Raw genomic sequence first — 15,785 nt, forward strand, 5'->3', positions numbered from 1 at the left:
ATACTTTCGCCTACAAATTCGCATGGGATGAGCCGAATAAGGTCCTAGGAGAACCCGCTCGCCGCATGAGGATCGAATCCATTGCCCCGAACAACATGACCTGCTCAGTATTGCCCCGAAAGCGCATGTACGTGGGCATCGTTGCTGTGTTCCTCGCGCTCGGAGTTGGCACCATTGCCTACAGCCCGCCCCGCCAGGACCCCACAGACGCAGCGCCTTCTCCTGCGATCGATACCACAGAGCAAAGCCTCAAAGAAGGCGAGTTACGCTTTTCCAATTAGGGATTGCTAACCCTCGGTCGGCCCGTCCACTGACACGCCGCCGTTTGCTAACCGGAAAACGACCGCCTGTCGTCACGTTCCAGATTGTTCCCGTCGAAGTTGGAACTGCACCCCCCTTCGTCTCACTGTACCCGCCGCGGGGGGCTATGCGTTCTTGCGGTTTCGCATCTACTTCGTCAGGTTCCGTCCCGCACGCAACGCTTCGCAGCGTAAACATATACAGACATGCAGACTGAAACTGTCCCTGGACGTTTTCCAGTGGTGCTTGCTTAGGTCTCCTTTCCCCTCCTCCTCCCCCCTCCCCGTACTCTACAGCCTCATGCTCTGCTGCCACCCGCTGCACCACTGCCTGCCTCACTGCTTCCCCCCAGCCTGGCGGGACCTTCTAAACGAAATCGCCAAGTTGGCGGACCTTTCCTTTGCCGGAGTACCTTCCAACAGCAGCGGCAGTGGCAGCAGTGAAGACAGTGGTGGTGACTTCAACCTCAGCAGCCTCAGCAGCCTCAACAGCTTGAGTCTGAATGAGGTTGGGCTGCTGATGGTGGAGGATATTGTAAGCCGCATGTCACAGCACTGGCGACGTGCCGTATCCCAAGGCGTCCAGCCGGTCCATGAGGCCGCTCCTCAGCTCCCCCGAGACCCCGCTCTGAATAGGCTGGGGGGCGACCTACCCGTCCTAGGCTCCCTCTCAACGGTGCAAGACGGGATGGACGCATCCGGAGAAGCAGGCGCAGATGTCGTAGACGCGGCAGACCTAGAAGGAGGAGATTTAAACCCAGAAGCAGGCCCACTCCCGCTTAATAGGACCCACCATCGTGTACCCCCGGCAGCGCAATCGGTCGACGGGATGAAGATACTGCAGCTGCCGCCACCGTTTACTCACGGTGCTCCTGGTGACCCCGGCGGGGAAGGAACGCCTGTGCAGTCACTGCTTTTAACATTAAGCGATGACATGATTCATAATTTCGCAACGGTTGGTAGCAGCAGCGGTGAGATTCGTGGTGATGAAGGCAGCAGCGGTTCGAGGCGCGGCCGCGGCTTGCTGCAGGGTCCTACCGGAGGCATGGGAGGCAACCCCATGTACGCCAATGCGTTCCGGCTGGTGTTCGGCAACTTCTTCGACTTTGTGGAAGGAGGTGCGCAGGCAGGACCTCTTCGGGCCTCATCATCCACCCATGCCTGCATATAGCTCCCCGATACCCTTACCCGCACACCTGCCGACCAACGCTGGCGAATATTCGTATACTTGTAGCACTACCAAACCAGGAACTGTGATCGGCAAGGCCTCCTTCCAATAAGGTGTTACAAAGCATATCTCCGATACACAATGGCAAGTACTACACCGCCAGTCACAGATGCCGGCCCGGCTGATTTCTTCTTTCTCTGCCCCATCCCTATCTTGTATGGTGTTGCTACAGCCCGTCGCTTCATCGCCACTCTGGCTGGGGAGGCGCGTAGCCTGTTAATTAACATTCATTGGATTCGAGATCTGGCGATTTTGGCGACAGCCCCCCTGGACAACATCATCAACTCCAACTGGCTACCACTGCCCCAGTCCATTGGCCAGGTGCGCTGTTGAGGCAGGCGGGGTCGGGTGGAGTAGGTAGGCCAGGTAAGGGCCCTGCCCTACCTGGACATTCCGTTGCGCTGTAGCAGGTGAAAGGCGCTGACCTGGCCGGCAAGCCCGCATTCCTGCGGCCCGCTGCCGCCGCTGTGTTGCCACGGATCATCACAGCATCACGCCGCTCCCACCATGTGTACCAACGGCAAGTTTGGGTTGCCTTTGCCTAACGGCGGACTCGCGCTGCGGAAGCGAAGGCCGGACTACCTATAGAAACGCAGTGCGACGGAACGACGAAAAGAGATAGAAAAGTCTGGATGTGTAGCCGAGACTCGGACCCAGATCGTTTATTGTGAACGGTGACATCTGCCCCTTTCTTCACCGGGGAGCTTTCCCACACCGCGATTCTCACCTCGCCCAGTGTCGTACCGTCGTACATGCATTACCGCGTCCGTTTGGATAACTAGTTTGACTACTTGGGACATATAGCGGACAAATTGCATCAATATTCATTCACTTACTTAAGTGCAGCTTGGTGCATCCGTTATATGCCGAGTGCCGTCCCAAGGGTCGAAATCTGCTGCCGTACGCTAACGGTCGCAACGCCCAAGTTACACCATGACCTGTGAATCTGCCCTCAATTTCCCCACCCGCCAAACCCACCCGCTCGTATTCCGTCCAGCTCCGGTCGCTGTTCGAAACCGCCCTCAACGACTACTGCACACCCGAGTCCCTGCGGCCATCTCGCCTGGTGCTAGGGGAGTATCGAAGGCCCACCTTCTCGCTGGCCATCCTACCAGCGCTCTGCACCATCAGCGTGGACGACACGGGCCGCCGCAGCATTGACTGGGAGAGGTGCACCCCGGCACGGCTCAGGGTGACCATCACACCAGGTGCGATGCGGTTCAGGTGTGGAGCCAGACCAGCTAGCTAGCTACCCAGGCCTGCAGGCCAGTATTCTCAATGTTCTCAACCTTCTCAACCTTCTCAAGACTTCGTTTGTCATGGACTTTCGCGTTGACCGAAAGCCCTCCCCAGGGAGAGCCTGCCAGGCTGTCTGGCCACCCATCATCCCCTTGTTGGCTTGAAATGACTGATGTTGCTTTAATGCCTTGGTCGTACAGGGTCGTACACGGGTGCGTACTATACCGCACCAGTCTACACGGGCAAGGTCTGCAGGTACAGCCGAGCCTTTGGTACGGATAAGACGTACCAGACCGGCGGCGGCCCCAACAGTTACACCTTCAGGTACGTAGGCGCTGGCATGCAGTACCGCCCGTGATGGGCAGCAGGCCGGCAGTAAAGAGCTGCCACCGCACCTGACGCATGATCAGAAGCTGTGGTTTATGGCACATGTGCATTGATTCAGGGGATCTGGAAGGTGGAGCCCACATTGTATGGGGCGGGGGTGTCAGTGGGGAAGCCCCGTCATGCGTTCAAGGCGACGGGCGGTGCATTGTCGAAGCAGTGGCAGTTGCAGTAAGCCTCGGATATCGGTGGGCGGGAATCACCACCCGTATTCACCAACCGGAATAGTAATCCATCCACACTGGTGGTAGCCGTCTGGTGCTTCCCGATGTATGTCCAGCTGCTGTGGTTTCCCCATGATGGTTTGCCGGTTTGCCAGGATGGCCAGTGGGCCCGCGATAGTGACGCGTGTCACGTGGGCTGTGCAGCATCCGCGACAGGATCACCACGAAAGCGTGTGTAGGTGTCTTGATGTACACTTGGATTAACACATATCGCCATGCACAACCGCAAACCGCAATGCAAACAACCGGAGCTCGCTGTACGAGGCGCCTGTTGTACGTTATGGTACCTAACGGCTTTAGGGGATATGCAAGTTGTGAAGCTGGCGCTCAGGACGAGCTAAGGTTGTGTGCGCTCGCCACCGGGAGCAGCGTCGTGGGGCTTTACTAGTGCCCCAACAGTGTCAGATCTGTGCGTGTGTGTGTGTGTGTGTGTGCGTGTGTGCGTGTGTGCGTGTGTGCGTTTGTAAGAGACCCATACATGCGCGCGCACATGTGCGCGTGTGTGCATGTGTGTCCTACAGACGCTTGCCAGTGCGCTTGCCACAGCATATGCGCTACTGCCCTTTTTTCCATTCCTTGCAGGAGATCCGCTCGGGCGCTGTTCCTCCTTCCTGTCCTTAACCAGTTCTTCGTCAGGGTGGGTGGCTGGGTGGCGGGTCTAGTTCGCTGGACGGATGGCCTGGCCCAGGCTGCAAACCAGCATGGACCCTAACTGCACACCAGGAAGGGATGGGGGGGGCCCGAAGGGGGGATGTCAAGGAGCCGAACTGACATTTCGGCGTGCACAGTATACAGCTGCCTGTATGTTCGACGACTGCCTGTACGAGGTATCAGTAACCACCCGGACAGTTTCACAAACCACCCGGGCTTCCATTGGTAAAATGGATTAAACGAGTTATATATATAATACATTATTCTCCCATGGCGGCAGAAATACAGAAATACAGCTAAGTCTGTCATGCGTTGAAGGAATCCCTGGTAAACCTAAATACTTCACTGGGGGGACGTGTTTCGTCGCCTGCACGACATGCAGGCGACGTGCGTGTGCAATACGCACGACGGGCTAGAAACGCGTGGTCGTATTGGCCACTGTGCAATACAATTCCTGCTTCCGCTGCGTTCATTGCGGTGCCTACAGGGCCTTTTCACACCTTTCGTCGCCGACAACCTGCGCTTCGGCAACGTCACCGGCGGACCCGTCTTGGACGTCATCTCAGCGGACAGACCGACCACCGCCGACGGCAGCAATGCCGCCTTCATCCTGCGTACGCCAACTGAGACGGCGAAGGCGGACGAGCGCCTCAAGAAAAAGCTCATACCCATAAGGGACGATGAGCCTAAGCGATATGTGCCTAAGCAACACCCGCAACGGAATCGCGGACACTCAAGGGGTAGCGCGGAGATGCATGGCGCATCAGCTGCCGGAGGCAAAGCACAGGTTGCTACTACTGCTGATACATCCGGGGCGCAGCAGAGGACGGCAGAGGCCCTCTTGCAGCAACCCCAACGGTTACAACGGACACAACCGAAACCGTTGCAACCACCACAGCCCGCTCCAGCACCGCAGGATTCCAGCACAGCAGCCATCGGACAGGCTGCTGCCGCCGGTGATGTCTCTGCGCAGACAGTAGTGCCAGCGGTAGTGCCCTACCACGGCAAGAGAACTATGGCTCCGGAAGCGGCGGATAAAGAAGCGCTCAGCTCTAAGTCCGGCGCACGTCCGCCGCGGGAAGGTACGGCAGCAGCAGCGGTTCCGTTGCATATGGAAATGGACGGGATACAAGTGGAGCAGCAGTCTGTGGCGCCGTACAAGGTAGCGGGCAAGCAGTCCGCTACCGCCTCCTCTTCCACTTCATCTGGAGGTGTGCAACCGGCGGTCGCGGCGGCACTGGGGCCGCCGGAGCTGACGACAACCCAGCCGAATAGCGGCAAGAACATGCACGGCCGCGGCGGCGGTGGTGGCGATGGTAACGGCAGGGACGACGGAGATGGCAGTGACGGCAGTAGCGGTGGCACCAGCTCCGCATCCCGGCGCACTGCTTCCAGTACCTTGCATCCCGCGCACCAGCAGCCGCCTGCTGCTGCCACAGCAGCACCAGCTGCTGCATGGAACCTCACCTACACTGAATGGCTGTTGGACGTCGTCGACAGGGCGTTTGGCACGTCGGGTGTATGAGCGCCAAGCGCACCCATTGCCCTATAAGAGCAGCCAAACGGTTCCCTCCGTTTCCCACGTCCCTCAGTGCCACCAAGATGCATTAAGGGGGAAGGGCACTACAGCTTGGAAAGGTTTGACGCCTTCAGGAAACGTACAGCACCTCATCTATCTACACATGCCAGGTGTTGGGCTGGTGTTGCAGGACGGCGTGCAGATGCTGTGTGCCTGGAGCGATTGAGGCTGGGTGCTGGGTGTGTCCCCCTCTACGTCCCCCTACTGCTTGCCCTATAAGCCGCAGCGGACACAAGTTCATGATATAAAAATGGTTGAAATGGATGATGTATAAAATTGGCTGGAATGTTATTAAGTTCGGATGTGCAGATGCCACTCAGCACTTCAACTCGCTTTGCTGCTGCGTCGATTACTCTTGCTCACTTGACAAGGGCAGAGGCGATGGCTGGCTGAGAGGATGACCCTGGGAAAGAGGACGACCCTGGCTTGCCTATAACTTCGTTACTTTGTACACACCACCGGGAGAAGGGGCCGCGTGAAAGGGTGGGGGGCTCCGATTTGTACATAAACAAGGTGCATTACACTCCGGGGCGTCTCAGGTGGCGGCGGACCGAGGAGGGGAGGGTATTTGTAAACCAGTCGCCACCCGCAAGAAGAAAGTACCGCATATATCAACACATTTGGGTTCGTTCGGTTTAAATGCTTCCACCGGCTGGCTGGGCCCTATGGACGGTGAAGTGTGCGTGGGGAGGGAAGAGGCGGGGCTGGCGGGGGACAAAACACACACTGGGGGGATTTGACATCTAGGGCAATCACCCATGCCAAGAACGGAACGATAGCCGTATGTACATTGAGAGGACTTGGTTGAGGCGCTTTACCTTGTTATGTTCAAGTGCAAGGCAGGAGGAAGAAGCCAGGAGGAAAACGGCCGGTGGGCGAATGCCCGGGGAGCTGGGGCCGAGGACGCTGGAGCCGAGGATGCTACGGGAGCTTGATGCATCACACCTTTTGCTAAGCGTGAGTGCTTTTATGCATTGCACCCTGTTTTGGCACCCGGTAAACGACCTCCTAAGCAGCGTCTCACATGAATCACTTGTGCTTTTCTGTCTGCACATGTCTGTCGGGGGCCTACCTCCATCCGCGAGATCCAACTTGCGGCATATGCACAATGAGTCATCAAATGGGTTGTCTGTCGTCTCAGTGACTTGACCTCAACAGAGTGTCGAAACTGTCCGTTCCGAATTACAACCACACCACTCTTTGTTTGCAGTGCACAGAAGCCCCGCTGGCACCTATTGTCCTCTCCCGTCAGGTCAGGCCAACAACAGACAGGTTGACGCATTGGAGAGGGGTCACCCCGTTCGAGAAGTTGAAAACAGCCTGTCGGCGGAAAAAGGTATAAACTAGGATTTTCATCCTTGCAGTCTCAGATGGCACGTGATGCCTAGTTTGGCTAGGTGACCGCTGCAAGGTTTCCATAATGCTCGCTCAAAAGTCAGTCAGTCGACGTGGCTGCTGGCCACTCGCTCCGTACTCACTGCGTAACAGCAACCAATGCAGCCACTGTGTTCGCGGCTCCATGCATGCGCCTCAGGATCTCCCTTACCAAGTCAGAGACCGTCACGACAGCCTAAATCCCAACGCCCACACGGGCTGTAAAATGTTGCATGTGGGCAGTTGCGATGTTGTCAAAGACGACCCAACAGACGGTCCAGAGAAATAGCTCCACCGTTAACTGCTCCACTGTTAATTGCTCCACTGTTAAATGACCTCGCACCGACAACCCAACAGCCCATGCATTGGCCTTACCTCCTGAGACGTCCCAAACATCCTTCCTTCATCCCGTAGTTTATCCTTCGTGGGAACCCCCACCATCCTAACCCTCAAATGACTCCACTCTGCGGACTTGCTGCTCCCTGGAGAATACAGCGCTCGGACGTACATGCTGCACGTCAGTCTTGACGTGAGGAATGACTTAACATTTTAGTAACATGCTGTAGAGGCCACCTTCGCAACCCGCTGCGCGTGGCTGGTCCTCAAAGCGCAGCGCTGGACCCAGTTGTTCCTAAAGCTTTCCGCAACCTGCACAGTGTTTCCCAGAAACTCCCCCCCAGAAGATGTATCCTGCCGATGTGCGCCCACTGCCTCCTAACCCGACATTTCACCCGCCTGTCCTTGCAAAGCCCGTTTTCAATAAATAAATCCCAGCGAATTCCAAATACTGTCACTGTCAACTGTCTCTCCTTACTGTCGCTTCTGCCACCGCCGTACCTCCGCTGCCGCCACAACCATGCGCGGTGTGCTGTCCAGCTTACCAGTCAGCAGGATCCCCAGCAGCCGCCCGAACCAGAACAGGCTTAATCCGTACAGTAGTAACAGAAAGCCGTTGGCGGCAGACGCCGCCCTGTGATCCAGCGGTATGTGCCACACGTCAATCAGGGTGCAGGGCAGCAGCACTATCGGCACCATCAGCACACGGGTGGCCAGGTAGCATGTCGCGAAGAAGACGAAGAAGACCTTCTTGCCGGGACGCACGTCCAGGCAGTGCAGTAACTTCGAGACGCTGAGAAGCGGGTTCGTGGCGACGAATATCCAGTGCGCCAGCAGGCCCACACGCAGCAGCTTGAGCGTGTACGACATTGCATGGAGGCAGAGCGTGAAGGCGTGGTGGAGCGCGGCGTCGAGGCCCTGCAACCGGCCCAGCCCGAACCAGTGCTTGGTGGTGCATTGCGTGTACCAGGCGATATGCAGCAGAAAGAGCGCGTCAATGGTCCAGGGAATGGAGTGGTCCGGCCAGCCGCGCAGGCAGCCGCTGGTGTCGGTCAGGGTACATCCGGCGTTGTGGCCGGAGTATAGGGCCCAGGAGCCCAACGCCACGATGCCGGCGGAGCCGAGTCCCTGCATGAGTGGGGCCCGGCGGTAACACTGTTTGCTTGGGATTGGTTGCTTTTCCTGGCTGGGAAATTTGGCTATACAGGGGATTCGGTCTTTCGGGGCGGGGATGTCCCTACTTTGCTTGCGAGGGGTAGGGTGGGAAAGGCAGCTGCTTCAGCAAGCCATCCCGATGGAGCATAGACCTCCCGCCACTGAAGGTGTGCTGATGCCAACAATAATGAGAACACTGGACACCTCCTATGGGGTAATCTCGATACAGCGGCTTGGGACAGTCACATCCCAAGCTCCGGACACAGAGCAATCCACGCACTTGCGAGTACGCATGTATGGAACATAGACATGGCCTAAACTTGCGCGCGAGCGCGACGGCAGAAGGTCCACGGCTCTAGGCGCGATTCAGCGTGCTGGGGACAGTTAATGCGCTTCCCCAGCGAACCCAGGTGTTTCATTATCTTACCTCCCACAGCTCCTCCGTGACAACAGGCGTGTACATCTCATAACCAGGCCCACGCCGGCGTAGGTACAGTCGTACGCGCTCATACACAGCCACATAGAAAACATAGCGAAGTCCGAGGATACCGCATGCACCGAACACGGCCGCGATTAGGCAGGAGCTTGCAGCGTCTCCCAGGAGCATCTTGTTTCCACAGGCCTCACGACATTATTACGTCGTACACAGAACGAGCTCTTCAGGGCTAGACCTAGGCGATCTTCACAAACTGAAACCATAGGTGCGCATTGAAATTTTCGTCGCGAAAACTTGGTCGCGAACCATGGCACAGGCAGTGAGGACGTTGAACCCGGAAGGATGTTTGTTATGGGTTATGAATTGAGGCTATCATCATGACATGAAGTGTAAACTGACAAAGTGATGCATAATGAAACAGTGCATATTGCCTCAACTACCGTACGGCATCTCCGAACACGGTTCGCGCGCGCAAAGAGGCATGGTTCATTAGGCAACCTGCTTCTAACGGTAGATCCTCGAGATTAAGTCGTTTTAAATATGCACCCAGGATGACCTTCCACCCCCTCGTTAACGGAACTGTTCACGAATGACCGGCCATATTTGCATTTTGCTAGCAGGAGGCGATTTCCTTGATGATTTCCTTGATGGTGAAAAAATATGGAAATCTGTTTGCAAGGTTTTTTAGGCAAATAGGGCCGGTCATTTGTGTACAGTAACAAGTCGTTAAACGACGAGCTGGTATGGCGAAGGCATCTTTTGAACGCTTGGCAGCGCAACTAGGTAAGCTAGAAGACGATGAGGGTGCCAAAGCGAGCGCCAAAGAAGAGACCAAGCCTAATTTGACTGCCGCTCAGAGGATCCTGAAGGCCTGGGAGGCAAAGGACTACTTTAGGTACGCGGGCGGTCAAGGGATTCGCTTGTTCCTGGGCCTTCGTGGGGTGGTTGACCCGCGTCTGGACACAATTTACGACTACAGGGGGCCGTACGGCGGCTGTTTGCACCCTACGGAATGCTTCAGAACAGGCGCATCGGGCCCCCAGCCCTGCCAGTTGACGTTTTACAAACCTTGCTTAACGGCCAGCCCTGCTTTGCGCCATGCACTCTGTATCCGCGACGCCTTTTACATTCAATTCCTAATCACACGTTCCCTCCATCACAGGGGATCCCCCCAAACCCCCAATGCATGGCATCACCTTTCACAACTCACCATGCTTTGATCCAGCATTTCCTTTACATGTTGCATCGTCCCTCTTCAACCTTTTACTCTTCGGCCCCCTCTCTCCCCGTACAGCCTGCTGGGCCTCCCAGAGCCCGAAGCGGACGAGCTGGGCCGGCCCGTGTGGTCGTGCACCGAGGTGGAGGTGTCTAAGGCCTATCGGAAGCTGTCTATTGCCGTACATCCGGACAAGAACCCGGGCGATGAGGAGTCACGACGGGCCTTCGAAGTGCTCAACCAGGCCCACCGCATGCTGAAAGACCCCACCGCAAGAGTGAGTAGATAACGAGCAAGTTGCCTCTTTCCTCTGTTGCGCTGCAAGAGTGTCCGCGGGGTTCACAGAGGGGTGCATGGGCAAGGTTCCCGAGACATGGCCCTGCTGCTTCCCTCCTTTTGCACAGCGTCCACATTCCAGCGGGGACTCAATGCTTATCCGTCTCTACCGATCCTTTTTTGCCCTCGCGTTTGCACACCCTGGGTTTGCATGCTGGGGCTCTTGGCCTGTTCTTCATGCAGGAAGATGTGCTTCGTGGTGCGGCGGACAAGGCACGAAGACGACGGGAGCAGCAGGAGGCGGCGGCGGACCTGAGCACCCGTATGCAGCTTAATGCTGCCAAGAACGAGCGAGTACGAGAGCTGCGCAAGGCCGAGGTGGGACTGGGGGAGAAGCACGCGATGTGAACACGGGCAGGGATCCGGGGAGAAGCTGGAAAGGGCTGGTGGTTAGCATGGTGGTTAACATTGGGTTCGCACCGGGCAGCGCGTGGTTGGGCTGGTGTGTCCGGTTGGGGGAGGGGTTTATGCGGTTGGATTGGCACGTGGAAATGGAACGGTAGGTACGTGCCTGCATGTGTGCCGTACACACGATCTTGGCTTAGCAGGTGTTTATCAAGAAGTGACCGCTTGAATTACGACCCCGTAGTGAGAGCTCCCTGGCAGTGTTAAAGCGCATTGGTGAATATATGCGAAGCACGGGAACCTTGATGACCGAGCCCTGGGGGAGTGCTCGAGGGCCGAACCCTGATTCCAAGAGGCCGGATGTGGTGGCGATGATCGTGTGCCGTGGGTTCGGAGGTTTCTGTCCCTGCCTTCGTAGCTCCACGCTTTGCCAACGACGGTCATCGTGTTAAGCCGCCTTGTACTCGTGCCTACGGACATCCTGGTCTTCCCTGCATTCTCACCACGACCTGCGGGTGGCCGGCGCCCCATGCCCATCCATGATGTGTTGCCTAGGGCTCCACCACATCCCTGAATATGTCATTTTTAACTGAATGGAGGCCTGGACTCGAGCCCGACCATGACCCGGCACCTTATCCTGAATGCGCAGGGTCAGGGCTTGCAGGGACACATTTTGGAGCAGATGCGCAAGCGGCAGGAGGAGGCCAAGAGGAGGGCGGAGGCTGCAGCCAAGGCGGCGCAGGCGCGCGGCCGACGGGAGGCCTGCAGCGACGACGATGATAATAAGGGAGGAGGAGGCGGGGGTGCGCGGGGTAGTGACGGCAAGGGGCGCGGGCTAGCAACAGCGGCAGCAACCAAGTCCCGGCCAGAACCTGACTCGGACAGTGATGGCGAGGATGTGGCCGCTGCAGCGAGGAGCAAGCGGAGGAAAAAGCCGTCCTTCATCTGACGGGCTTCTACGAACTTGCCAAGGGGGTTATGCAAAGGGAATAAAAAGGCAGTTGGATTGATGCGGTATGATGAAGCCCCATCAGTTTCACTCCTTGAAACTCAAGTGGGTAGCGGCTGGGGTGGCAGAATCGGGGGCGCCAGAGGAGATGACGCGGACATGGAACCTGCAAATCCCCGGCTGCACCGAGCACATGTGTTGTACATTGCCAGGACAATCGTCTCGGACCGTAGCTTAATGCTTATGCTGTTCATTATTTTTAGCTTACTCAGCCAGGCGTATATTTTCACAGGGCGCTTCACGGCACCTCCGAGGCCAGAATTAAAAAACCTCAGCACGGCGGCATAGCATGAAATAACGCATCCTACTTAAAATAACGAAAACTTCATTAGCGCCCCGGCATTCTGCCTTGTGATGCTAAAACACGTCACGCAATCCGGTGTCGGAACTGCCATTTCAATCTAGTTGAATGAGTTGCCGTTACATTTACCTTCACAGAAGGAATTCTTAGGTCATTCTTCGGTGCCCCGCCGCCCCCAGCTTTGGAGGTAGCCCGCACACAGGAACTGCATCAAGCGGCCTCAGGGCTAACCTTTTGGTGGTCTCATTCGCCACCATCATCAGAGACAAACCTAGGATGGCCATACGTGGCCATTTCAAAAATCGCTTTTACCGAGCGCTCCTACCGCTTCTGCAATCGGCAATTGTCCACCGCCGGCAAATGCCAGGTGCAGCTGGCGGCGAGCGAATCTCCAACTCCACGGCGGGGTTATCCTTAACCTACGACTTCGCCATACTGCAGCAACAACGTCAGCAGCTGGTCAACCTCCTGGATGCACGCAGTCAACTGCGCACTGCTGTAGCTGGCCACACACTGGTCTGGTGGGTTGCCAGGGAGGGCCCCAACTGTGATCCCGCAACCTCTGCAGTTACTGACCCACCTAAACCAACGTCCCATACGACCCACCTAAACCAAAGGTTTAGGCCACTGGGTCTGAAGGAAAATGGGGTTAGGGCACAACTTGCCAAATTGCTGCCTGTGGTCTTAGGAGTATCCGCTTGGTTCAACTACCGAGTCCAGTGCCTTATGCCGGCATTGGATAAGTGGATTATCTCTCTCCACCCGGGATGTTGTATCCCGAATGACCTGCCATGCCGTTGGCATGTCAATAGGGTGATGGATTTCGTTATCCTGGAGACTGAAGCGTACCAATTGGTACGCTGACTTCTGGACTTGCAGTTATGGTGTTTCCCTCATTCACTCCAGTAGCAGCAGTCATACTTCGTGTCGCCAGGTGTGCAACTGCTGACTTCTGGACTTGGTACGCTTCAGTCTCGAATGGTGTTACCAGGATGGCATGGCAGGTCATTCGGGATACAACATCCCGGGTGGAGAGAGATAATACACTTATCCAATGCCGGCATAGGGCACTGGACGCGGTAGTGGAACCAAGGGGATACTCCTAAGACCTCCTCTGCAGGCAGCAATTTGGCAAGTTGTGCCCTAACCACACTTTCCTTCAGACCCAGCGGCCAGCTGTGGGTCAGTAACTGCAGCGGTTGTGGGATCACACAGTTGGGGCCCTCCATGGCAACCGTAGACCTGGCCAGTCAACAGGAGGCATCCATCACTGCTGCTCGGCAGTGATGGCGGCAGGGTCCTGCTGCACGGTGGCAGCAGGCAGAAGCTCTCACTGCATCACATCGACAGTAGCACCCTGCCACTGCTGAACGGCAATGGTGGATGCCTCCTGTCGACTGGCAGTGGTAGCAGCAGGCTCCTGCTCTTAGACATCCAGCTGGATGGCTTCCCACTCGCCAACACCTGGCCGGAGGCTTTACAATCCCTCTACTCCCCTTCGGGTGCTGGGCCTGACATGGACCTGGACCTGATGTAATGCCCAGGAATCACCACCCGAACAAGGGGGCCATGCAACTCCTGCACATTGGCTCTACAACATCTGCAGCCTTCTGGGCTTAGGATACAATAATGCTGCCAAACGCACAGCCCAATTCATTTGTCAATGGGCTCGGCAACGTCTTGATATCATCTGCCTCTAAGAAACCAGGTTAACGGTGGACTGTGTGTCTCATGCATGAACGGTCCTCCACAACCTATCTCAGGTGCTCCACCTAGGCCAGTGGGTGTCCTGGTGAGACCCCACGCTGGATTGTCGGTGTGGAGGTGGAACAGCAATTCTTATCCGCAGCATGTTACTCACCAGCGGGGCTTTAACCTTCCCAGGGGCGCAGGCCCAGCCTACGGTATCTGGAGACAGTCGCCTACTGAGCTTACCCTTATGCTGGGGAGACCGTACCTTAACATTAATCGGTGCTTATCTTCCCAACGCTGATCCCCCGGCCCAAACGGCGTATATTCAGCAACGCCTCCGGCCGCTCATGGCGGATGCTGGACTCTATATCTGGGCAGCTGACTTTAATTTTGTCAACAATCCTGGGCTCGACACATCCACACCGTCGGCACGGAGGAATGATGTCAACACCACGGCAGACATTAACAATGCATGTCCGGGGGTGATTTACACGTTCCGCCTAATCCACCCCAGCTGGCGTGCTTACACATACGTCCATCCAGCCGGGGATTCCCGTATTGATCACATAATGGTATCTCATGCCCTGGAGGCGGCAATCTACGGCAGCGATACAGCCTCAGGGACCCCGGCGGAGCAATGGATCATGCACAATACCCTCCGGGCAGCCCATAGCCCGCACACACCAGGACCTGGCCTGCCCTGTACTAGGCTACACTTCCTGGACCACGATGATTTGTGTGCGGCCTTAAATATGTGGGTACATAACACGGCAGAATCAGCCCCCACGCACCCGGACGACCTCATCCAATGGTGGCCAGGCTTCGAGCGGGTGCTGGCCCTATCGGCTGCCCGCCTAAACCAACAGGCACGCATGCGTCAGCTAATTGGAGCTGCAGACGATGTTGCTGCTCAAGCCCAGGCCGACAGGGTCCTGGTGGAAGCGGAGGAGGGCGATGCTTCGGCTCTTCCACGTGCAGTTTTCGCTAGGTCGGCTCAGGCAGATGCGGCACACCAGGCTGTAGCAGGCGTCACACGACGCACCCGCTACAATTGGATACGTACAGGCGAACGACCTAGCCCAGCACTAACCAACCAACTTAGGCCACCCTTAGCAACCCGCAGAATTCCCGACTTGCGAAGGCCTAATGGCAAGTTGTGTAGCAATTTACGACAGCTTCCTAATATCATGGCGGATTATTGGCAACAAATAGGAGCACAGCCCCATATCGACTCAGATGCAAGGACACGTGTCCTCCAAGCGCTCTGTGCCAGGTGCAGGACGTGCACACCAGAAGAAGCGGCTAGGGCTGGAGCGCAGGTTGTTACAGTAGAGGTAGTGCAAGCCGCTCTTCAGGTGGCAACTCCAGGCCGAGCCCCAGGTCCTGGAGTCCCCTACCATGCCGGGAAATTATAGACCCATCACTCTGCTAGGTACAGACTCTCGCACGTGTCTTCAAGCAACGGCTTCTGCCGCTGCTTAGCCGAGCCATAGACACGGAACAGACAGCCTTCCTCACAGGCAGGCGAATCACGGATAGTGTGCTCCTCCTACAACTTCTGCCCGTGCTTCTCCGTGTGGAACGCCGTACCTTTGTGGCAGCTTTCCTTGACTTCTACAAAGCCTACGATACTCTTGATAGAGATTTTCTGTACGCTTATCTGTGTGGGTTGGGGGTAGGCGCAGGCTTTATTGCGTGGGTTCGACGTCTGCATACCAGTACACGATCAGCGGCGATTGTCAATGTATACCCCCTTTGGACTTGGGTTTTACTGGCAATATTGCATCATATCCACCCGCGGCCCACCCGCTATGTCTGCTGGCCGTTAGGGGAGGTGTACGAGATGGCCGTGCCATTACTATCTTGGGTAGTCCAGTGCCGAATTAGCCCGACATTAGCGTCGATTTCCCTACCACCACCTGTCCTTCTGGATGCGCAACATTTAGTCCCGGGCCCTTGGTGTTACCATATCCCGCTTTGG

The 15,785-nt window shown here is 56.7% G+C and overlaps 3 protein-coding genes across 3 annotated transcripts; 2 read left to right on the plus strand and 1 right to left on the minus strand.

Annotated features, from left to right (window-relative positions):
* Positions 1-95: 95 nt before the first annotated feature.
* Positions 96-5,550, plus strand: VOLCADRAFT_93011 (uncharacterized protein; the record flags this gene model as incomplete). The annotated part of the gene is made up of 8 exons (XM_002952302.1): positions 96-127; positions 597-1,417; positions 1,700-1,848; positions 2,525-2,735; positions 2,967-3,090; positions 3,957-4,011; positions 4,513-5,107; positions 5,465-5,550. 8 exons carry the CDS (start codon positions 96-98, stop codon positions 5,548-5,550), a joined length of 2,073 nt encoding a protein of 690 aa, XP_002952348.1.
* Positions 5,551-6,239: 689 nt separating this feature from the next.
* On the minus strand, positions 6,240-9,076 carry VOLCADRAFT_93012 (uncharacterized protein; the record flags this gene model as incomplete). Its single annotated transcript, XM_002952376.1, has 3 exons — positions 6,240-6,267; positions 7,793-8,442; positions 8,897-9,076. 3 exons carry the CDS (start codon positions 9,074-9,076, stop codon positions 6,240-6,242), a joined length of 858 nt encoding a protein of 285 aa, XP_002952422.1.
* A 572-nt stretch (positions 9,077-9,648) lies between these two features.
* dnj4 (molecular chaperone) lies at positions 9,649-15,136 on the plus strand (the record flags this gene model as incomplete). Its single annotated transcript, XM_002952303.1, has 10 exons — positions 9,649-9,800; positions 10,200-10,398; positions 10,641-10,775; positions 11,452-11,605; positions 12,480-12,633; positions 12,925-12,967; positions 13,353-13,491; positions 13,876-13,904; positions 14,395-14,776; positions 15,084-15,136. The coding sequence occupies 10 exons, from the start codon at positions 9,649-9,651 to the stop codon at positions 15,134-15,136; spliced, it is 1,440 nt and encodes a 479-aa protein (XP_002952349.1).
* Positions 15,137-15,785: the final 649 nt, after the last annotated feature.

The sequence above is a fragment of the Volvox carteri genome, assembly GCF_000143455.1.
Source record: "Volvox carteri f. nagariensis unplaced genomic scaffold VOLCAscaffold_29, whole genome shotgun sequence".
Classification (NCBI taxonomy): domain Eukaryota; kingdom Viridiplantae; phylum Chlorophyta; class Chlorophyceae; order Chlamydomonadales; family Volvocaceae; genus Volvox; species Volvox carteri.